At 48.0% G+C, this 19,806-nt stretch overlaps 1 protein-coding gene across 1 annotated transcript; it reads left to right on the forward strand.

Annotated features, from left to right (window-relative positions):
• The first annotated feature begins 441 nt into the window (after positions 1–441).
• MARCO (macrophage receptor with collagenous structure) lies at positions 442–12,543 on the forward strand. The gene is made up of 14 exons (XM_037397953.1): positions 442–664; positions 1,745–1,846; positions 2,257–2,487; positions 2,911–2,946; positions 4,213–4,257; positions 6,051–6,158; positions 6,278–6,322; positions 6,994–7,092; positions 7,188–7,241; positions 8,300–8,344; positions 8,469–8,576; positions 9,846–9,887; positions 10,230–10,406; positions 10,730–12,543. Exons 1-14 carry the CDS (start codon positions 550–552, stop codon positions 10,858–10,860), a joined length of 1,338 nt encoding a protein of 445 aa, XP_037253850.1. The 5' UTR covers positions 442–549; the 3' UTR covers positions 10,861–12,543.
• Positions 12,544–19,806: the final 7,263 nt, after the last annotated feature.

A 19,806-nucleotide genomic window follows, 5' to 3' on the forward strand; every position in this document is an offset into this window, starting at 1 on the left:
TGCTGAATTCCGCATCCTGCTGTCATTTGCTTCTCTTTACAGCTCCTTCTGATTCTTTCCTTCTTTGCATTTCAGTCATGCACCACCACTAAGGGGTCATCTTGGTGCACGTTCAGGTGTTTTTCACAGCCACACAGTTCATCTCCCCTCCCAGGGGATGGATCTCCAAGCTGGCAGTGAACCTGGGATCTTCTTGGCTACGTGAGGAGGTTTGCTCATGTGAGGAGCAAAGTGGCCACCTCATGCCTGACCCTGCTAAAGTGCAGAAATGTTGAATAACTCAGGGTTAAACCTCTTGCAGGATCCTGCTGGAGGCTCTGTGGACACGGTGTCCCCAAGCAAGCACACAAGAGCATCTGAACTTCTTAGCTGTGGGATTTTTTGAGGAACTATTCAAATTACCACAAGTTCTCACAAGTCTATAAAAACTGAGCAGATAGGAAAAGCATATCAGAAAGCATATCAAATCAGGAGGCAGATAGGAAGTCCCTTCAGTTCTTTATTGTCCACAATCTGACAAGGCTTTAGGTTAGCCACCAGAAATTTGTCATGACGATTAATGACAGTTACGGGGAGAATGGAAATTCAAGTCATATGAACACTTTCAGTCTTTCAGACAAGATTGGGTTTGCCTCAGCTGCTACCACAACCTTTCAGATAAGTGGTAAGTTTTCTTTTTATTAAACGGATTGATATGGATTTTATCTGGTCTATGAAGAAAGCAGCACATAAAAATGAAATAGTGTATTTATACTGCATATTAAATGCTTTTTAGAGTGATTTGCTAGTAAATTAACTGCCATTTAAAAAGAGAAGTATGTGAAAATGTCCTTTCTAGCCAAAAGCTGATGCTGAAATCAGAAAAAAATAGTTCTTTTCCTGTTTTAGAAAATGCCGAATTTCACTGAGTAAAACTTTCATGTCTTAATAGTTGAGATACTGAAATAACCAGATCCAATGAAAAAATGTAAGTTTTTGAATTTTTAGCTGAATATAAATACTTCATTGCTGACTAAACCATTCTATTGTAAAACTAATTAAGTCATTGTACTTTTTTTAAAACTAAGACTTTAAACTCCTGATTACATTACTTTGAAAAAAAATCAATTAAGGATAACTTACTGAATGTCTGAAGTAGTTATTAATGCTTCTGAAATACTTATTTCTCCCTAAAGGCCAACATTTGACAAAGTGGTTTATTTCTTTCAGACTTACTGGTGAAGATTTGTTTTAAATGTTATGACTTGTTTTCATTTGTTCTGCAGTTCAGTTTATTATTGATTTTTCATTTGTTTCAATGCATACATGCATCACTGTTGGGACTGCAAGTAGGAGGTGCTCTGGATGGAGAGGGCATGTGCTTTGAGCAACTCTCTTTGAATGGCAGCCTTGGACAACTAAAAGCTATGGGAACAGGGAGTTTATTGATGCAGAAAGGGGAGGACTGCAGCGTTCATACTGTTATAGGCTGGGTTAAGTCTTGATGGAAGTGATCTGGTTAAATTGGCTAAGGAAAAGACGGTCAGGTGAATTGTAGTGCAAAGCCAAGGTGAGAGGGAGGCAGCCTGCCTCACCTGCAGGAGCCAGCAGTCTCGTGGTGGGACCTTGCTGCTCCCCATCGCTGGAAAGCACTGCTCATTTATTGTGGCCAAGCCTAAAATGGCTGGAAGCGAGCAGAATCCGTAATGGGAGAGACGTGAGAGGATGTCTCCCCTACTGATTGGGTACTTCTGTTGGATTTTAGAGCATCAAAGGCGAAGAAAGCCATCCACATGCTGTGCTCGGGCAGCCCTCAGCGCCTACCTGCTGCTGCTGACGGCCGGCCAGGGGCTTTTGTCGTACCAAGGTAACGCTGCAACCCTACTGTGGGCTGGACATCCAAAGACAGCTGTGCTGGGTGCTTGGGGCGGGGCGGGGGGGGGGGGGATACAGGGGAGCGGGGGCGAGCACACAGGCAGGAAACCTCTAAGGGAGCACAGACACTCCTCTGCACGCTGCAAGGCAAAGCAGCCACTGCAGGATCCATTCCCCCACCCCTGGCATATGCTTTGCATTTGCAAAAGCACTCCTGGCTGTCCTCCTGGCTGCTGCAAGGACTGATACATGAAAACCACCTCCCTGGGTCAAACAGTGGTGGTGTTTAACGTTTAACCCCAGGTGTCCTCCACGGGTGCCAAGGAGCTGCTCTGCTGAACAGGCATTTCCCAGCTGGATTGGGCCAGGAATATTCACTGCATGGGTCTTTTGTTTCCGCAGTGTTTAAGATGCAGAGAGAGATACTGAAATTTCAAGAACAAAATACCTCCTATACAGAAAAGATTCTGGAAAGCTCCTTTGCCAACAAACTGCTTTTGGAGAGAAACTCTGCAGAGAAGCACATGGGACATGAAGAAAACTGGAGGAGAAGCTTAGAAGAGGAAATCACCATAATTAAAAGCAGCAATGAAAACCTGATGATGATGATGAACAACATCACCCTGGTTGCAGGTATGGTTCCACTTCTCCATGCTGGCTGTACAGTGGGGAGAGCCGGTTCCTCTGCACCACTGACAAAGCTGGGCTGAACCCCTAGTTCAGATGAACAAATAACTAGGACAAGATTTGGACTTGCTGTCAGTCAGTGATACCCCAGTCGCCAGGGTTGGACACTGGCTCCAGAAGCATTGGCCAGGGAGCGGGACACACCTGGAGAAGCTGGAGCACAGCCCTGTGCAGCCCCCCTGGATCCCACTGCAGCTGCACATGCAGCTCCAGGCTGCTCTCCCCTCCTGTTACTTGTAGACTTGGGCTCTGGGTACCCACCAAAAGGGTGGTGTCTTCAGCCCAGACCTCGAGCCTATCAACCCTATACTGGTACACTCCTCACTGAGTGATGACTACTGAAAAATATCCGTTACATATTTATTTCAGGGCCTCCTGGACGCGTAGGAGATCCTGGTCCACCAGGTATGTCAGTAAATGAGCTGTAAGCAACATTTTCTCTTTTCCTCTTCTCCTCTTTCTCTTTTCTTCCCTGAAGAGACCTGAAGTGAGGGTTTAGGATTTCAGTCTCTAGATCCAGATCTTACTTAATGTGCAGGCACCTAGTGCTCTGGCTATGAGGAGACCTGCTGCACCTTTTGACTGATCCCCTGGGAGCCCCAGCTTGCCCAAGTGCTCCCACAGAAGCCAGTGACCACAATGGAGAAGCATTTTGGTTCTCCCTCCTTATTGCTGCCCCACCAGAAAAGCTCAGGGGCAATGGAGGAACTGTACCTGGTCATTAGGTGCAATAACCATCCCAAATCTCCATGTGAGACAAGAGAGGACCAGTCAAGGGGTTTATGTGCATCCTGTGTCCCATGGATAGCTGGGCTTTCTGCCCTGGACATAACAAATCCAGCTGTTCAGCTCACTTGAGGACAACTCAAGGAGACCTCCCCAGTCCCTGCTCTATAGGGCCCCAGCTGAAATGCATATATAACAAACAGTGACAGATTTGTGACCTTGCGCACCCTGTCCCTGGGGAAATGACCACACAGATCCAGGAATGAGCTGGGTGCAAGTGCTGCCCTCAACAGCGTTGCATGAGCTGCTGCCCTGGGTACCTGGGGGTTTTGGGTAGAACTACACCCACTGCAGGAGATAAATGTCTACAGACTGTGAGGATGCAGCAAGTCCTGCTCTAACGTTGGCTCCACTTTGAGCAGAGGTTGGACTAGATGATGTCCAGAGAAACCAGTTTCTATAATCCTGTGATGGTGATCTAATATACAACCCTTTTTAGGCCAGGTCTGTATCTCATCCATCCCTAGTTCTTGGCTACACTAATGAGCTTTTCTGAAGGAAAAAAAAAAATTAATACACTTTTAAAAAATCATGTTTTCATATCTTCCTGGCTGCACTTACACCACTAAAACAGCACCTCTGGCCAAGTACTGTTACTATAGATCAAAGCCCAATAGTTCAGTGCATTTTCAGGAAAGATCACCCCAAAGGTCCCCACGAGCTGGGCTTGGCTGGGGGACAGCTGGCCTCTGCCCAGCCACACACTCAGCCGAGCTCCACGGACTTCCCCCAAGCAGTTGTGCTCGTCTCTGCCAGCTGAAGATTGGCCTCAGTGGTGACCAAAGGCGCATGCACAACAGCTGATTAAAAAATTCAACTCTTCTTCTCAGTCATTACTGTGAATAGATGAGGTGTGTCAGCTGATATATGTATTTTACATCTCAGGGCTACAGGGACTACCAGGGACAAAGGGAGACCAAGGAATCCAAGGTAAGGCTTTTCTGACACCTGAATTACTTCTGTGGATGAACATAAAGTGGCTTTATGGATGATTTTATGGGCAATCTTATCCTCAGTCAAGGTGTAAGTCAGTAGGAATGTCATTGGAGTTGAAGGAAATAAGCCTATGTAAAACTAATGTGAACAAAAGCAACACTTAGCTGGAAAAAAATCTTATTTTAAAAGTCAACATGCACCGGTTATGGTGGGCCAGTTCCCCACTGCCACCAGCATCACTCTCAAGTGCATGGAGAGTGGAGTTTGGCTCATGCTCGTGGCTGAGCTGCGTGGCCTGCTGCTGGCATTCACTAGGGACAACACCCAACAAAGCATCAGCAAAGTGGTGTTGTCCTTGCTGGCTTCCATGGACTGCTGGATGAGAAGGGGAGCAGAGTACATCCTGGTCCTGCTGGCCCAAGTGGTGAACCAGGAGTGAGAGGAGAGAAAGGAGAGGTGGGGCTTGCAGGTAAGGCTTCTTCACTATCGCAACATTTGAAAGATTCTCCCATGTATTCCTGTTCAAACTCATTCTACTTCAAACCCCAGAAGAAGTCTTCGTAGGTCAGTGTTTCATGAAAATCCAGGCAGCCCTGAGTATGGTTTGCCAGTGAGGGAGCTGGATGAACAGGACACTTGAGCTGATCTGAAAGGGTTTCATTTCATGTCACGCTCCAGCAAAGCTCCCAGAGGAGGTCCGGGGGAGGGGGACGTAACAAATGTTGACTCTGCACCGTGGAAGTCTCTTTATAGAGTGACCTTTGTCTAACGAAAACCACAGGTATTCAATTATCAGCCTATCCCAGATTACAGCAGCGATGTTTGCAGTAGGATTTTCATGGTATAAAATATTACAATATAATTTATATGGACAAGCATGTGGATGTGTTAGCCCTTACTTTAGTAAAACCTGTTTCTGAGAACTTTGTATCTTAGATAAGCCTGATTTTTATACACCTTAATCACAAGAGTTACGCACCATGTTTTTCCCACATGACGTGCATTAGTGGGCATCTCCTGGACAGCTATTAGTGGTCTCCCAGGGGCTGCACCCAAGAGGAAAGGCTGAAAGCAGGATAGCAAAAGAAACCAGAAGATGTATGTGGTGCAGACCAGGGAGGGAAGTTGAACGTGTTGGTTAGAGCTTCCCCAGACCCTCCATCAGATCCCATATGCTCCAGTGCGCTCATTAGCATAAGTTGACCCAGAAGAGAAAAGTGAAAGTCGGAGGAATACTGAAAGGTGAGGGCTTTGGGATAATTCTGGAGCAGGAAGATGAAGGAGATGTCAGTCTTCCAATGAAGCACTTTCAAGTAATTCAACGCTTTTGGTGCATGCCGATCTCTTGTCCAGAGAGGAGAAGGGTAAGGGGAGATGTGGTGATTCCCTGGAAGCACAGAAGTGGAACACACTGTCCTCCACCTCCACCGTGGCTAGAAGGGAAGGGTTTAGACTGCAACAAGGGATATTTAACTCGAGAAGAAAACATTCTAATGGTAGGGATAGTTTAGAGGATAGACTGGGGAGGTGTCATGGCACCACCACAGGTCTTTAACAGCAGGTCAGACAAACATCTGGCCAGACAGTCTGGCAGAGCCGGAGGTGGCTCAGGCCGACTCTTCAGGTGGTATCCAGCCCTGTCCTTCTCTACAGCTTTATGGGAATGGTAAATGCAGATGTGAGGCCAAACTCTGTTACTAGGCTGAGGTGCTGCCCTGGCTGCCTTTTTTAAAAAATCTGCTTTTTTAAAAAAATAATTTATGCATGTGTGCTGTGCTGTTTGATAGGTCCCCAAGGACAGAAGGGTGAAGCAGGCAGTAAGGGATACCCCGGGCCCCGTGGATTCACGGGTCCTCAGGGACAGCAGGGGGTCCCAGGACTGCCGGGTGTTGATGGTAAGTGCAGAGGACACAGCGTGACCCACCGCCAGCACACGCATGCTGTGGGGCAGGGCTGCCCTAGCTGAAGCGCTTGGCTAAGCCTCGTTAGCACTGATGCTGGGGTGTTGTTACAGGGAACGCGGGGGAGCCTGGACGTCCTGGGCAGAAAGGAGAGGCAGGTAAGCAATACAGAAGATGCAGTTTCTTCTAGAGGTATGTCACCAATCCCTTTTAGATGGTGCTTCATGACAAGGAAAATCGAAGCTGGGCTAGATCCCAGCATGGGGAAGAGAAGATGATGATGAGGTGGAGAAACCATGCCAATGTTGTGCAGCCTTGGCTGTCTCATCTGACCCTACTCACTTTGCAGAAGAATGAGAGGGAGAGAAGGGTCCTGTACCATGGAGGGCCATGTCCTCCTCCCTGACATGTGCACACACAAAGGCAGAAACTGGCAGCTTTTAGGAAGCACTTGTGGCTCTCAAGGCTGACAGTCTGCAAGGCCCTGGGTCCGTACAGCCTTTCACTCCAGACCATCACTCACTGCACTGCTAAGATCAGCACTACTGGGGAGGATTGCAATTTGGAGAACCAGCGTTTATTTTGCCTTTATAAGGTCAGCTCAATCTGCACAGTCCAGGGGCTGGTGACTGAGATATCTGTCTTTTTTTTTCCTTCATGTCATAGAATCATAGAATCAATCAGTGAGGTTGGAAAAGACCTGTGAGATCATCAAGTCCAACTGTTAACCCAGGACTACCAAGCCCGCCACTAAACCATGTCCCTAAGCACCCTTGCTTTGCATAGGTTGTGTTGCATTTCACGTGTGCTGCTTTTGCTCAATCTCAAGGTGCAACTGGACAACCTGGACCTGTGGGAATGCCTGGCCCCGGAGGCGCATCTGGTCAGAAAGGGGAGAAGGGGGACCCCGGGCCCAGGGGTAGTCCAGGTACAACGCTACTCAAAGCTGTAACTCACTGACCTCCTACTCCAGCCTTGCTTTGTGTGATGGCTTCTCCCATACCAATTTGTTTTTAATTTTAGGAACATCAGGCACTGCAGGACCCAGAGGTGAAAAGGGGGAGAAAGGATTACCAGGTAAAGGAGAATAAAACAGGTCTGGGGTCAACAACACGCATCATGCAGACACTGGAAAGGGATCTGCAACAGCAAGGAGATTTGTTGAGTCCTGTTCTTGGAGCCCCAACACATCCCAGGAGGCCATGGTGGGCCTGGGCCTCTGCCAGAGGGCGGCGGGGGTGGGTGGGTGGGTAGCTGCTCATCGCTCATTTCTACCACCTGCAGCATGCATAAGGAGGTATTGTTGCCTGCATTTTTTTATAAATAGAAAACACACAAACAAAGCAGCAGTTTAAGATGAACCACACAGCCACCTCCCTACCCTGCAGCTAAAGACAAAATTTACTGGCTGTAAATCTGATGGGGAAGGGCATTCACTAGCAAACATCTGTCCTGGCCTCCTCTGTAGCACTGCAGGAAGAGATATCTTCAGGGGCCAACTTAGAGTGCACAACCCAGGCCTTTCCTTTGATCCTCCACCTAAAGAAGGCCACCTCTCTGTCCCAGGCACCTAAACGACAGGGTGACATTATGCAGTACAAGCCTATTCTGGTGCATCTGTGCTCTTGAATCAACCTTTTTAACCCTGAATTTATTTAGTGCATGCAACCTTTTATCTCTATCAGGAGCTGACAAAGGTCCAAGTGCTGCACCCTTCTGCATTCATGGATACCTAAATGATAGGGATGGGAGTCACATGTCCCAACATTATATGCTTGCGTATGTCTGATGCACCTAAATGTACATATCTAGGCTCTCTATAGGGTCAGTGAAGACCCACCTGGAGAGAAGGCCTTTACCATATCAGTGGAGTTTAGGATATGAAATAAATGACCAGAAGATGCTCTGCTTCAGGAGAAGACGTTCTCCGCTGCCTGTATTTTCTTTATTGACAAGGTCTGCCCTGACTGTAACAGGAAACAAGACACTCACTTCAGAAATAATGCCTATAGTGTAGACAGCTATACTAGATGAGCTGGAATCCATCATAAATACTAGTTTGCATAAAATTCTATAAATGTAGAAATACCTGTTTCATAAATTTCCATTCGTGTTTTTTTTTTGGATGATCTTAGGTTTTCCAGGGCCAGCTGGAGAAAAGGGAGACCAGGGCCTGCCAGGTAAACCCTTGTTTGACAACATGACTTATGATGACACAAAGCACTTTAAATGCCACATTCCACTTCCCTGTATCCATGTGAAATGGAAGGGACAAAGACAATGACTTTCTTGCTTTCCACCCAGGTACCCCAGGCACACCTGGTTACAAAGGAAGCAAGGGTGATTATGGCATTCAGGGTCCAAAAGGAGAACCAGGAGTAAAAGGAGCCAAGGGAGAGCGTGGATCCTCTGGTAAGGCTGTTTGCCACGGGATCTCTGGAGCTGATGGTGCATTTGGGTTTGGGGCTGTACATCACAGACGGGCACAAGCTGTGCTGGGGTTGTTTACAGAACTTATTTGGAGGAAATCAACAGCCAGGTCAGTCTTTCCCAGGATATGACTGTGCAAAGTATTACGTTTACACCTTGGGTGCCATGCTAAAAGACATGCAAGTAAACAGATGCATGAGATTTTTTTCAAATCCCCAATCTCACAGAAAACGGGAAAAGTCCATGTTCCTCTTTGCTTTGTACAGAGACATCTTGCAGCATACCACACCGCTGGGATAAATCCCATGTAAATGTGGCAGTCAGGAACACCAAATCGGAAACACCAGGGCTATTTAACTATGCCTCACTAACTGCAGACACAAAAATAGTTCAAAAGGGCCAACACTACAGTTACTTCCAATCTTTACCCACCTCCCTTCCCAATACGTAATTCTTCCAAAAACTTTAAAAGATGTAGTAAAAAAATACCCAGACCAGTAGTTACAACAGGGCATAGGAAGCAACCAGTATTCCAGATGCTTTTTCTTTTAATTGTTCACACAGAACAGTATGAGAGTCCTCAGAAATAAAATAAACTAGAACCTATGTGGGGCTCCTGAATACACTCCTCTTCTGGAGCTTTGCCTTGGCAGGGGGAGAAAAGTGTAACTGGGGTGACCCCAGCCTGGCAACAGCCCTCTGGGTGGGTCTCATCTCCTGGTCCCTAGGAGACACCGATGTGTGGTTTGTGAAGGTAGCTTTTGGGGGAAGAGCTCACTGGTTTTTTTCAAACACCCCTGCTCTCAAGACCAGGATGCTACACAGAAATGTGGGGACTGTTGGAAATGGCTTTCTGCTGTCTCGTGGCAGCATCTGGAGAGCAAACCCCATGACACAGATCTTTCTGCAAGTACTTTGGGAGATACTATGGCTATGGAAGGTAGAGCCCAAAGGCTGTTTGAGATGTCATTTTACAGGTAGTAGTGGGAATAATACACATTTCCCACAGATGAGTGGATGGGATTTTGCAAGTGGCCCTTTTTTGGGGGTCACAAGTTAGGAAGGCTTTGCTGTATATTATCCTACTTTTCTTACCATGTTTCTTTTACATGCCCTTAATCACTTCAAGGGGTCCATTCCACAAAGGGCTGGAGCCTTCATATCTCTGAATAACCCAGTTATTCAGAAAAAGTGAATAACTGGATTTTTCCTCAAACAGCTGTCAAATATTTGCTTTTTTATTTGGAACAGGTTCCTCAGGAGCAAAAGGGAGCAAAGGTGAAAAGGGAGAAGGTACTGGACTTTTATTTCTTCTTCTCTCACTTGCCTTTTGGCAACGAAGCTGAGATGAGGACCAGCATCCCCACCCCATGCACACCGATTAACCTGCAGCACAGCTACCAGAACCAAGAGGTCCATGCTCTGAGCTGCAGCCTGGTGTCTCCAGACCCAGGAGAGGGTCTTGAATTGTTCAGTTTTGAGCTACCAGTAACTTCCGGTCCCACTTTGGCTATAGCTATGGAGATGGGAGCATTCATCAAGTTTGGCCTGTCACTGTTTCTGTCTTCCAAAGTGTTTTTTTCCCTCTTGCCTTTGTGACCAGTAGAGTTATTTTCCTCTCCTCTGAACTCTCAGGCAACTTCAATCATCTTATACGAATTGCGGAAGGGGGCAGAAGGGGCCGTGTGGAAATCTTTCACCAAGGGTCCTGGGGAACTATATGTGATGATGGCTGGAGCACCCTAGATGCCACTGTGGTCTGCCGAATGTTGGGATACAGCCGTGCAGTCTCTGCCTTCACAGCCACAGCAGGTGAGAGTCCACAGCAGCCTTCCACCTCCCCAGGCCTGGCATGGGAGGTTACACACACCTAGAAAGCACCACAGCAAGGTCCTGTATGTGAGCAGCAGGAGAACAAGGAGGATCTCCTCAGAGGCAGCTCATTCCCCTTGGGATGAGGGAGCTGCATGGCAAGTGCTTGAGCTGTACCCAAAGGCTTGACTTCCAACAAGCCAACTGTGCAGCCCAGCACATACCTGACATCCCCAGGGATCCCTTTAGAAAAAGATGCATATTCCTCTTCCTTTAGTCCAACAGTTTTTTGTTTGTTTCTTTGTTCAATCCATCTTCCAAAGGCACCGGACCAATTTGGCTTGATGATGTGAATTGCAGTGGGAATGAACGTTCAATTTTCGACTGCTCAAAGCCTGACTGGGGTGTGAACAACTGCTCCCACCAGGAGGACGCTGGGGTGGATTGTGCTTAATGGGACACAGGAGCTGCCCTGGGAGCCGCTGCCTGCCTCTGCTTTCTGTGGGGCTTTTCTACGTAATACAAACCCAATTTTGTCAGGCTGTGCTTATAGTCTCTTTACCTGGTCATAAATATATTGACAAAGAAAGTTGAATTTTCCATAAATTGATAATGGTTGCAAGACTCACAGGTAACTTGAAACATCCCAGCTATCATGAAACAATCGGAGCTCAAGCATGTGAGCCAGTTCACAGCTTTTCCAGTTACCTGACATCAGCTCATCTGCAGTAACTCACACGTGTGTGACGTCTAAGTCCACAGGGGAGGAGAGATGATCCACTTTAGCTTAGTGCAGTAAGAGAGAACAGGATCAGCATACAGAAACAGGCAGGTACTGCAGCTGAGCTGGCTAGTCCATCTTCATCACGTTACAGTTGTGAATCTGAGCCTAAAACCCTCAGTGAAGGGCATATACCCAAGACAGCAGGTGCTCAGAAATCATCGGATGATCTCTCTGGCATGCAGATATAAATGTTCTCCAGAAATGATGCTGATCACAGCTTAAAGCACAAAAGTAAGTGCCTGGGATCTAGGTACTGCACTATCCTGGTTTAGCACAGACCTTGTTTTTGACCTTGGCCAAGTCCCCTGCCTTCTCTGTCAGTGTTTCCTAACCTGTCCCCAGGAGCAATACCACTTATCTTATCTGGAGTATAAAGCTAAGCATTTCATACCTTTAGAAATTAGGTGCTCCAATGAAGCAAAGGGGTGACAAATAAAAGCAATAAGGGGAAAGTATCACCTAATTATGCTTCCAGAGTGAAAATACTGACCCTAAACCAAAGGCTTCTAACTGAAAGTCTTGTATGTGTCTGAGATGATACCTGAAAGACTTCTCTTTCTTAAGACCTAAGTCTTCCCCTTTTCCATCAGCGTGGGCCACTGGGCAGGTGACAAGCAGCTTGTGTACACGTAGCTGGGCACATCGCAACAACTTGCTTGTAGATATTTGATTTCAAATGTCAGAAAGAACATGTAAGCAACCCTACATCTCTGCCTTAATGTTCATCATAATTGCACATGTCTACACAACTTTGAAACCTGCTTTTAGTGCTTAGAAATCCAGATATACATAGAAAAACTGAGCAGTGCTGGTAAGAGCAGCAGGTGATGGGGCATCTAGGGCCAATGTGGGTGAGAAGACCCAGCACTGCACAGGGTGCAACAGTGCAGTCTGCATCAAAGATCACCACTGTCTTGAACCAGAGGAGAGGTTTGTTATGGGATGTCAGGCCTCAGGGAAGAAGTCTGGAAAATCCCAAGAGTTTTCCACTACTGACTCTTGATGCCTTTGACAGCAGGAAAATGTGAGACGCTTATCGTTCCTGGCTCAGGTTTAGAGGTGGCAAGGAGCACCTGCCATGAACCATGGGTGAAACCCGGTGAATGACAGTTCTTTCAGAGTTAAGTGGACAGTGGCTCATGTGCACAAGAAGAGACAAAAGCTTTCTGCTCTGGTAGGGAGCCCCACCAGCACTAGCAGCATGCTGAGTACCAGCACTTGGGCTAGCACAGCTTTCTGCCAGGCTCCCGCGGACAGTGCTGAGCCTGCACAGGTTTCCTTCACCTTTTTTTGTGTGGCAGCATGTAAATAAAGCATTTCCAGTGTTCATAAATAAAGGATTTACAAGCTGTATTTTTGTCTTGATACATCAGCATGGGGTGCTTACAATCCCAGTGTCTCACTCCCCTTGCTGATGGGATATGTTCCTCACCATTTTTCAGGCTAAATGCTGGGACGTCTGATTTTGCCATCAGGCAAAACTGCCACCAAAAGGAAAGTTACCATGTCCCCAGTGATGACCCTTTTGCTGGACTGAAATTCCCATAAACCTCCTTGTGGTAGAGTGGGCATCCAGAGAATAGCAGTTGTGCCAGGATTAAGATCAAGACACCATGGGTTAGAGCTGTATGCCCAGGGCAGAGGACACCACAGTCCAGCCTGTCTTCTAAGTGCAGTAGGAACAGGCTGAACCCAAGTTAGTATCCAACAGTGTTTCCAGAAACCAGAGCATGACACGCTTAAATTACTCCCCTGCCACTTCTTCACCTTGCAGCGCAGATGTAAAAATCTGAAGTCAGAGGGATTCCCCAGCAGTCCAGGAGAGCCCATGGTGACACTGGAGAGTTCAGTGTCAGGTACACAAAATGGCATTTATATTGCAGGGACTAAAGGAGGGAGGAGGATGGGGGTGATGGAGGGAGTGCCTGTGGTTAAGCTCGGTGGCACCACGGCTGCGCTGCAGCACAGCCCTGGGGAAGGGCTCGCGGTGGCTCCGGCAGGCACGCAGCCAGGGTGATGGCTGCAGGGGCTGGGAATGCCGCTGCTGAAGGGGAACCGGCCAGAACATGCAGTGGACTGTCACCACTGGCATCACTCCCTCCATTCAGTAGGGGTGCAGGAACCCGTATAGAAGTGCCCGCACCAGTACAGTTCATTCTGGTCTGGGAAGAGAAACCAGGGCTCAGGCCTGGGACCAGTGTTAATATTACCACGCTGGCAAAACCAGACCTTGGCAGGAAAACAACTGTTGCCTTCAAAAAACCACACTCTGCGTGCCCGGTCCGGAGAGGGAAGCCCAGCCAGCGGGGAGGGGAGCTGCAGGCACAAAGCTCACCCCAGAATTACAAACACCATTTCTGCCCGCTAGAGCAGAGCTGCCCTGAGCTGCGAAAGAATAACCAAGCCCAGGGCAGGGTGTGCCATGTGCAAGAAATGGCATCCATTGGAGGGGACCACTGTGGCCGAGCTGTGGTGCCCATGGAGAGTCCTGGCACATCCTCTTGGAGAACCGTGCTCCAGTTGGGATTAAACAGCAGATGATGCTAGAAGGTGGCAGCAAAACTTACATCTGAGCCTCTTCTATCCAAACCAAGGTGAACCTAGGAAGAAGTCACTAATATCATTAAAATAGGGAGAAATTCTTCCCAGTTCCCACAAAGGGTAGATGAGCTGGAGGAGTTGCAGAGGCTGCAGGCTTGCTTCCCACGGGAGCAGAAGTCCAGCTGCCAGAGGTAAAAATGTGAAGTCTCGTTAAAGCAGATTCAGAAGTTCACACTAAATTCCACACTCTTAATTCAAATACAGGTATCTGTGGCAGCTCCTCGCCTGATACAAATTTCTACACTCACTGCTATGTTGTGTTTTCGGAGGGGTAAGAAAAGCCCTGATTTAATTCCAAAAAGCAAAAAAAACCCCAAAAACCCTCATCCTCACACAGATTTTTTTCAGAACTGCTGGATAAAACGGGCACGGGTGCAGCCAGTCCCGAATTATCTTCCTGCCAATTCTTGGGTCAAATCAAGGCTCCGCAGCCTGGGGCTGAGTCCCGCCACGGCCACCGCCACCGCCACCGCCACCGCCACGGCCACGGCCACTGCCACCGCCACCGCCCACATGTATTTATCAAAAATGCCCGTTCCCGACACTAGGGGGAGCTCAAGGGCCGCCACCCGCTCCGCGGCCGCCGCGCTGGACCCCGCGGTGCTGCCCAGTCCGGCTCGGCTCGGCCCAGTCCGGCTGGGCTGGGCTGGGCTGGGCTGGGCTGGGCTGGGCTCGGCTCGGCTCGGCTCGGCTGGGCTGGGCTGAGATCGGCTCGGCTCGGCTCGGCACGGCTCGTTTCGCCTAAGATCGGCTCGGCTCGGCTGGGCTGGGCTGGGCTGGGCTCGGCTCGGCTCGGCTGGGCTCGGCTCGGCTGGGCTCGGCTGGGCTCGGCTGGGCTCGGCTCGGCTGGGCTCGGCTCGGCTCGGCTCGGAGGCTGCCCGGTTCAAACCGCTGTCGCCGCTGGGACAGCGCATCCCTCTCTCCTACTGCTTTCACGCACGGGGAGCCGTGGCCCCCGCGCATCCTGGGAGCGGGAGGTCGGCGGTGGCCCGAGGGTCCCCGTGATCACAGTGATACAATCACTCGGGTTGGAAAAGACCTTTGAGGTCACCAAGTCCAACTCTTCTCCCAGGTCTGCCAAGCCCACCACTCAACCGTGTCCCTTAGCACCACATCTTCGCTTTTTAAACACCTCCAGGGACGATGACTCCACCACCTCCCTGGGCAGCCTGTCCCAGGGCTTGACCACTCTCTCGGAGAAGACACTTTTGCTGATATCCAATCTAACCCTCCCTGGCCCACCTTGCCGCACCTGAGGCACGGGGAAGGCCAGCCAGGCAGTGTGCTCCATTCAGCGGGTGGATTGGACACACAGAGGGAGCCGAGACCTGAGGACAGGGCACAGGGCACAGGGCTGACGCAGGCTGCGGGGGTTTCTCAGCCTTCAGTACCTCCAGCTGTGGTCAACCACTCCTCCAGGAACGGGATTTTGGAAAATAACAGTGGAAAATACCTTTGTGATTCAGTCTCTTGTGCCAGATGGTTTGTGAGACTGGCTGCCAGGCAGTCAGGACAGTTGTACAAGTTTTTTTTCTCCACTCTTAATAGCTAGAAACACTATTTTTAAGGCAAAACCCCAGATTTTGCCGGCATGTCAGATGTGTCCCCTCAAGGGGACAGAGGAGAGCCAGCTGCATAACTCGCCCCCAGGCCCACCAGTGTCAGGACAGGGGACAAGCCACCACAGTGGCACTTGGAGCCTGAAACCCAGCAGGGGACCCTGGGCAGCAGGTTCGGAGGGCACTCGTGCCCTGTGCATCCGTCCACTTCGGTGGTCCAAGGGAAGGTCCATCGAGGCAGGCAGAGTACCACAAGTCGCTGCAGGATAGTCGGTGAGTGATGAAAAAGCCTCTTGCGTGTACAAAAATGTGTAGACCTGAGGCTCAGAGGCTGGCTTGCGTGCCCAGCCACCTCCGTCCCCAAATACCCGGCTCAGTGCTACTTGGCCCCAGATTCTAAGTCTCCCAACTAAGCATCCTGCGCTGCCCTAAAATAGCAATCTATAATAGCTAATAAGGAATTGTACAGCTTTGCTTATCATTCACTCCCAGCACCAATTAAAAAGATTTAGTTAAGCAAAATGCAATTACACTGCCATGGATAAAAGGGATACAATTAATTAAAAAGAAATACTTTCCCTTAGTGATGCTGTTATTTCCAGATGTTCCCATCCCCATCCATGACCACTCCTTGTGATCTGAAGAGATTTGGGGTGGGGAGAACTGGGGGGAGCCAGGTAGTTTGTCTCCCCATCTTGCTGACTTGTATTTCTGAGGTAAGTCAGCAACACCCTTGAAGACACAGATCTTCTCTGGAGCTCTAAAACATCATTTCTGACATATGTGACAGCATCCTCCCTGCTCTTCCAAGAAGGTGAACGTTTCATACAGGCTGTCTGGCACCAAGCTGGGACTTCTTTCTTTTTGGGGAGAAAACTGGGCTTTCTGTTAACTGTGAAGGAATGGGGAGCAGCCAGAGACTGTGGGATACATGCTGTGGCTGGAAGGATTTACCAAAATCCACAGGGAAGCAGCTGAAGTGATTTCCCATCTGATGTCCTTGGGAAGGGAGGAGACATGTGCCACTCCCCCCACCCCGCTGTACTTGCAGGTACCCAGGCTGCTGGTTTCCCATCGCCATGGTGTGGGGACAACTGGACCCAGCTAACACCTCTTCCATGGATAGCTGGATCCAGAAAGCTCAGCTCTGCAGCCAGGTGCAGATCTCCCAGCGCTGGAGCTTTAGATCATGGAGGATCCTGCTGAGAATGTGTGTTAATAAATAGATTATTTATGTAACCATTGCCACGTCTCGATACTGGTGTGACTGTCAACCACAGAAAAGAGTCAGAGAGTAGAAGGCTGCGGGTTGCCAGTGGAGTCTGACGAGAGGCTGACTGCAATTTTCATAGCCTCAACAGAAGTCACACACAATTCACAGCACCACCCAAGCACATGGAGACGCTGAAAAGCAAAATGTTTACTAATAAAAGCCAGCTCTCCAGGTCTCCAAAGCCTGAAGTTTATGCTGAATGCATCCATAGCCCATCTCACCTTAGCAAAATTATTGATGATTCCAGTTGCAAATGTAAAAAAGGCAATTTCATTTGGCTTACAGCTGGGAAGTTGTTCTGTCTGAGGGCTGTTGTTTTTTAAAGTACATTAAAGCCATCACATTAAATGATGCAATACAGGAATGACTTCTCTGCGCATATTGCAGACAGGTAAAAACTCTAATAGGCGTAGTGGCTATATCTAAAGATTAAACTCATCATGTAATGTATGGGTCACTAACTGTATTTTCATCCCTTTCTTCTGAAACTTTCTGTCATTCGCAAAGTGAGATCATGTCACCACAAATCTGCTGACACATTTCTCAGCTTTTTCTGCTAAATATCATGGTGGAAGGCAGCATCCAACTTCAAAACCCCCAGATACTTTTTTCCATCTCACGTGGTCTCAGAACTGGTCATGATTTGCTCAGTTAAGACCTTCCCACTAGCATGATCCAGCAAGGACCTGAGCAGCCATCCAGTGCAGCACACAAGCCTGAGCTACAAGTGTTTCTATCTCAGCAAAGGGGCCAGTTTGGCTCTCACTGGCACTGGTACACAGCTGGAGCATGCATCAATGCAGGCAGCTGCTCTGCCATGATGCAGAGCTGAATTTAACCCTAAGTATTTAAACAAACTGTTAGTGGTAGCTCCAAATGATTATCCATTTATTTCAGTATTTGTCTTTTTCAAATGTGACTTAAAATCTATAAGTAATTAGTTATTGTACTGGCTACAGTATTGCAAAATGCTTCCCTTCATTTTTTATTCAGACTCTGAGCTATAACTCCAAAATAATTCTAGTCACACCAGCCCTCAAAGGTCTAAATGGAGAGGAAGGGGGGCTAACGCCTTAATATCTTTGAGATTTGCAAGAATATTTGAGGATTTTCTGGGGATTCAGTGCAAGATGAAAAAAAAGTTTTGCAGGCAAATAGAGGAACTTGTGCCTCCAGTTCAAAAGGAAAGACACATCCAAATGGAGAAAGATTTAAATGTTAAAGTGCTAAACAAACATTGCTATTCAACAGCAGTCTTTGTCTTTTGAGTCCTAGGTTAAAACTACTTCACAGGGACTATAAAAGCTCGTTACTCTCCTTTGTTGAAGCTAAATGAATTTTAACAGTACAAGTTCTGGAGTGAAGAAGAATTGCCACCTAAAACTCCTCCCAAGTCATCGAGGTGCCACTTCGGGGAAAGGCAGGAGAGGACTTTGGGAACTGTCAAATAAGTCTGTCAGGCAAATAAGAAAATAGAACACAAATTGCATTTATTTGTTTTGTATAAACACCAACAAATAAGTGGTACTGTGAAGATGCTGGTTCCACACCATCAGGGTATCAGCAGCGTGATGGTGCATGGCTCTGCAATGACCTTGTATCTTGCTGCCTTAGGAAATCCCACTGGAGTCAATGGATGCAAAGGGCTTTAAATCTTGGGCCATAAATCACTCAAGATATGAATTACTGCCTTATTAGAGCAGCTTTATAACTGTAGTTCCAGATAAATACACGATTAGTCTGATCTCTTCTGATAACAGGCCAACAGGAAAAAAATAATCATCATCTACTAAGCTAACTAGCTATTCAAAGGAGCTGCGGCAAACTTTCACAGATGTTAAGGCCAGTGGGACCACTATAATAATCTTGTCTGACCTTCCGCATGGTGCAGGGCAGAAAAACTCACCCAGGAGATTCTGCATCATCCTGAAACTATAACTTGTTTTCTAGGAAGGTGCATCATCTTGGTTTAAAGTTTTCTGAAAACAGAGAAAGCACCACATTCCTCAAAACCCACCACATTTTTGCCGCATTAGTTATCGTGCTAGCTCTCTCCCAGTAACTACTCTTAACCTGTGCTGAGACACTGGGAACCAACTGGGGTCCTTGAGCCACTGAGTGCTGTTGCCTTAAATTCATTCAGACAAGGTTCAAAAAAGAAAAGATGTTTTCCTTAACACAGTGAACTCCACCTGGCAGGGACTAGCCCACAACCAGGTTTTGGAAGAGCTACTGTGCCAGGCAAGCAGCACACCTATGAAGGGATGCTAACACCCTTGGCGGAGTTGAGAAAAGAGCAATGCACGGCGTGTGCCAAAATCAAACTGGAGGTAACATTGGTGGTTTTGCTCCTGTTTGGCATCTGAAAGGGAATTTCTGGAAGGTTTTTGCCACAGTAGCTCAGTTCACACTAGCACTGGGACTCTGCCATTGCTCTGATAGGGCAGTCGCTCTGATTTTGAAGGAGATGCTTTGACTTTACGGAGTAGTGTTACAAGAAGCTCAGTGGGGGTGGAAGGTTCCCAACACACTTTTGAGGCCCTCAAACTCCTTTCTGGGTGGAAATGAGATCAAACTAAACTTAAATGGCACTGTTTGCATGAGTAACAGTTAATCCCAATTACCCAGGGCTGCAAGATGAGGATCCCAGGGCTAAAAGAACAAGGGTGGTTTTTTCCACACATGGGTAAAGACTGTTGATTCAACTTGCAGGCCCATAAAATTTCTCCAGTAACAAGCAGGGACAGACTCCTACAGCACTGCTGGAGGGAAGGGAAATACCCTGTCTCTGAGAATCTAGTTATTCCAATAGCCTGGAAGAGCTGCACAATGCTATAAATGGATCTGGCTGTGGGTAAGGGATAGATGAGCACGTCATTTCTTCTATGTTTGTACTCCAAAACTACAAGTTTAAGAGTGGGAAATTCCCCTACTCCTAGTTTATTGGCTTTAGAGGCCCTTGTGAATCCTCCAGTGCAAGCTGGCATGGGAGACAGCAGAAAAAGGGAGAGAAGCATCCCCCTTTTCCAAGGGCTGCTGTGACCACAGTGCTCTGCGGGACTCTGACTTTCCACCTCTTGGACTAGGAAATATGGGAAAAAGAGTCGCTTTTTCAACATTTTCCTTTTGCTGCTGCCAGACACGCAGTGCCACTTCCAATTACAGGGCAGCGTGTCAGCTGTG

The sequence above is a fragment of the Falco rusticolus genome, chromosome 8, assembly GCF_015220075.1.
Source record: "Falco rusticolus isolate bFalRus1 chromosome 8, bFalRus1.pri, whole genome shotgun sequence".
Taxonomy (NCBI): Eukaryota; Metazoa; Chordata; class Aves; order Falconiformes; family Falconidae; genus Falco; species Falco rusticolus.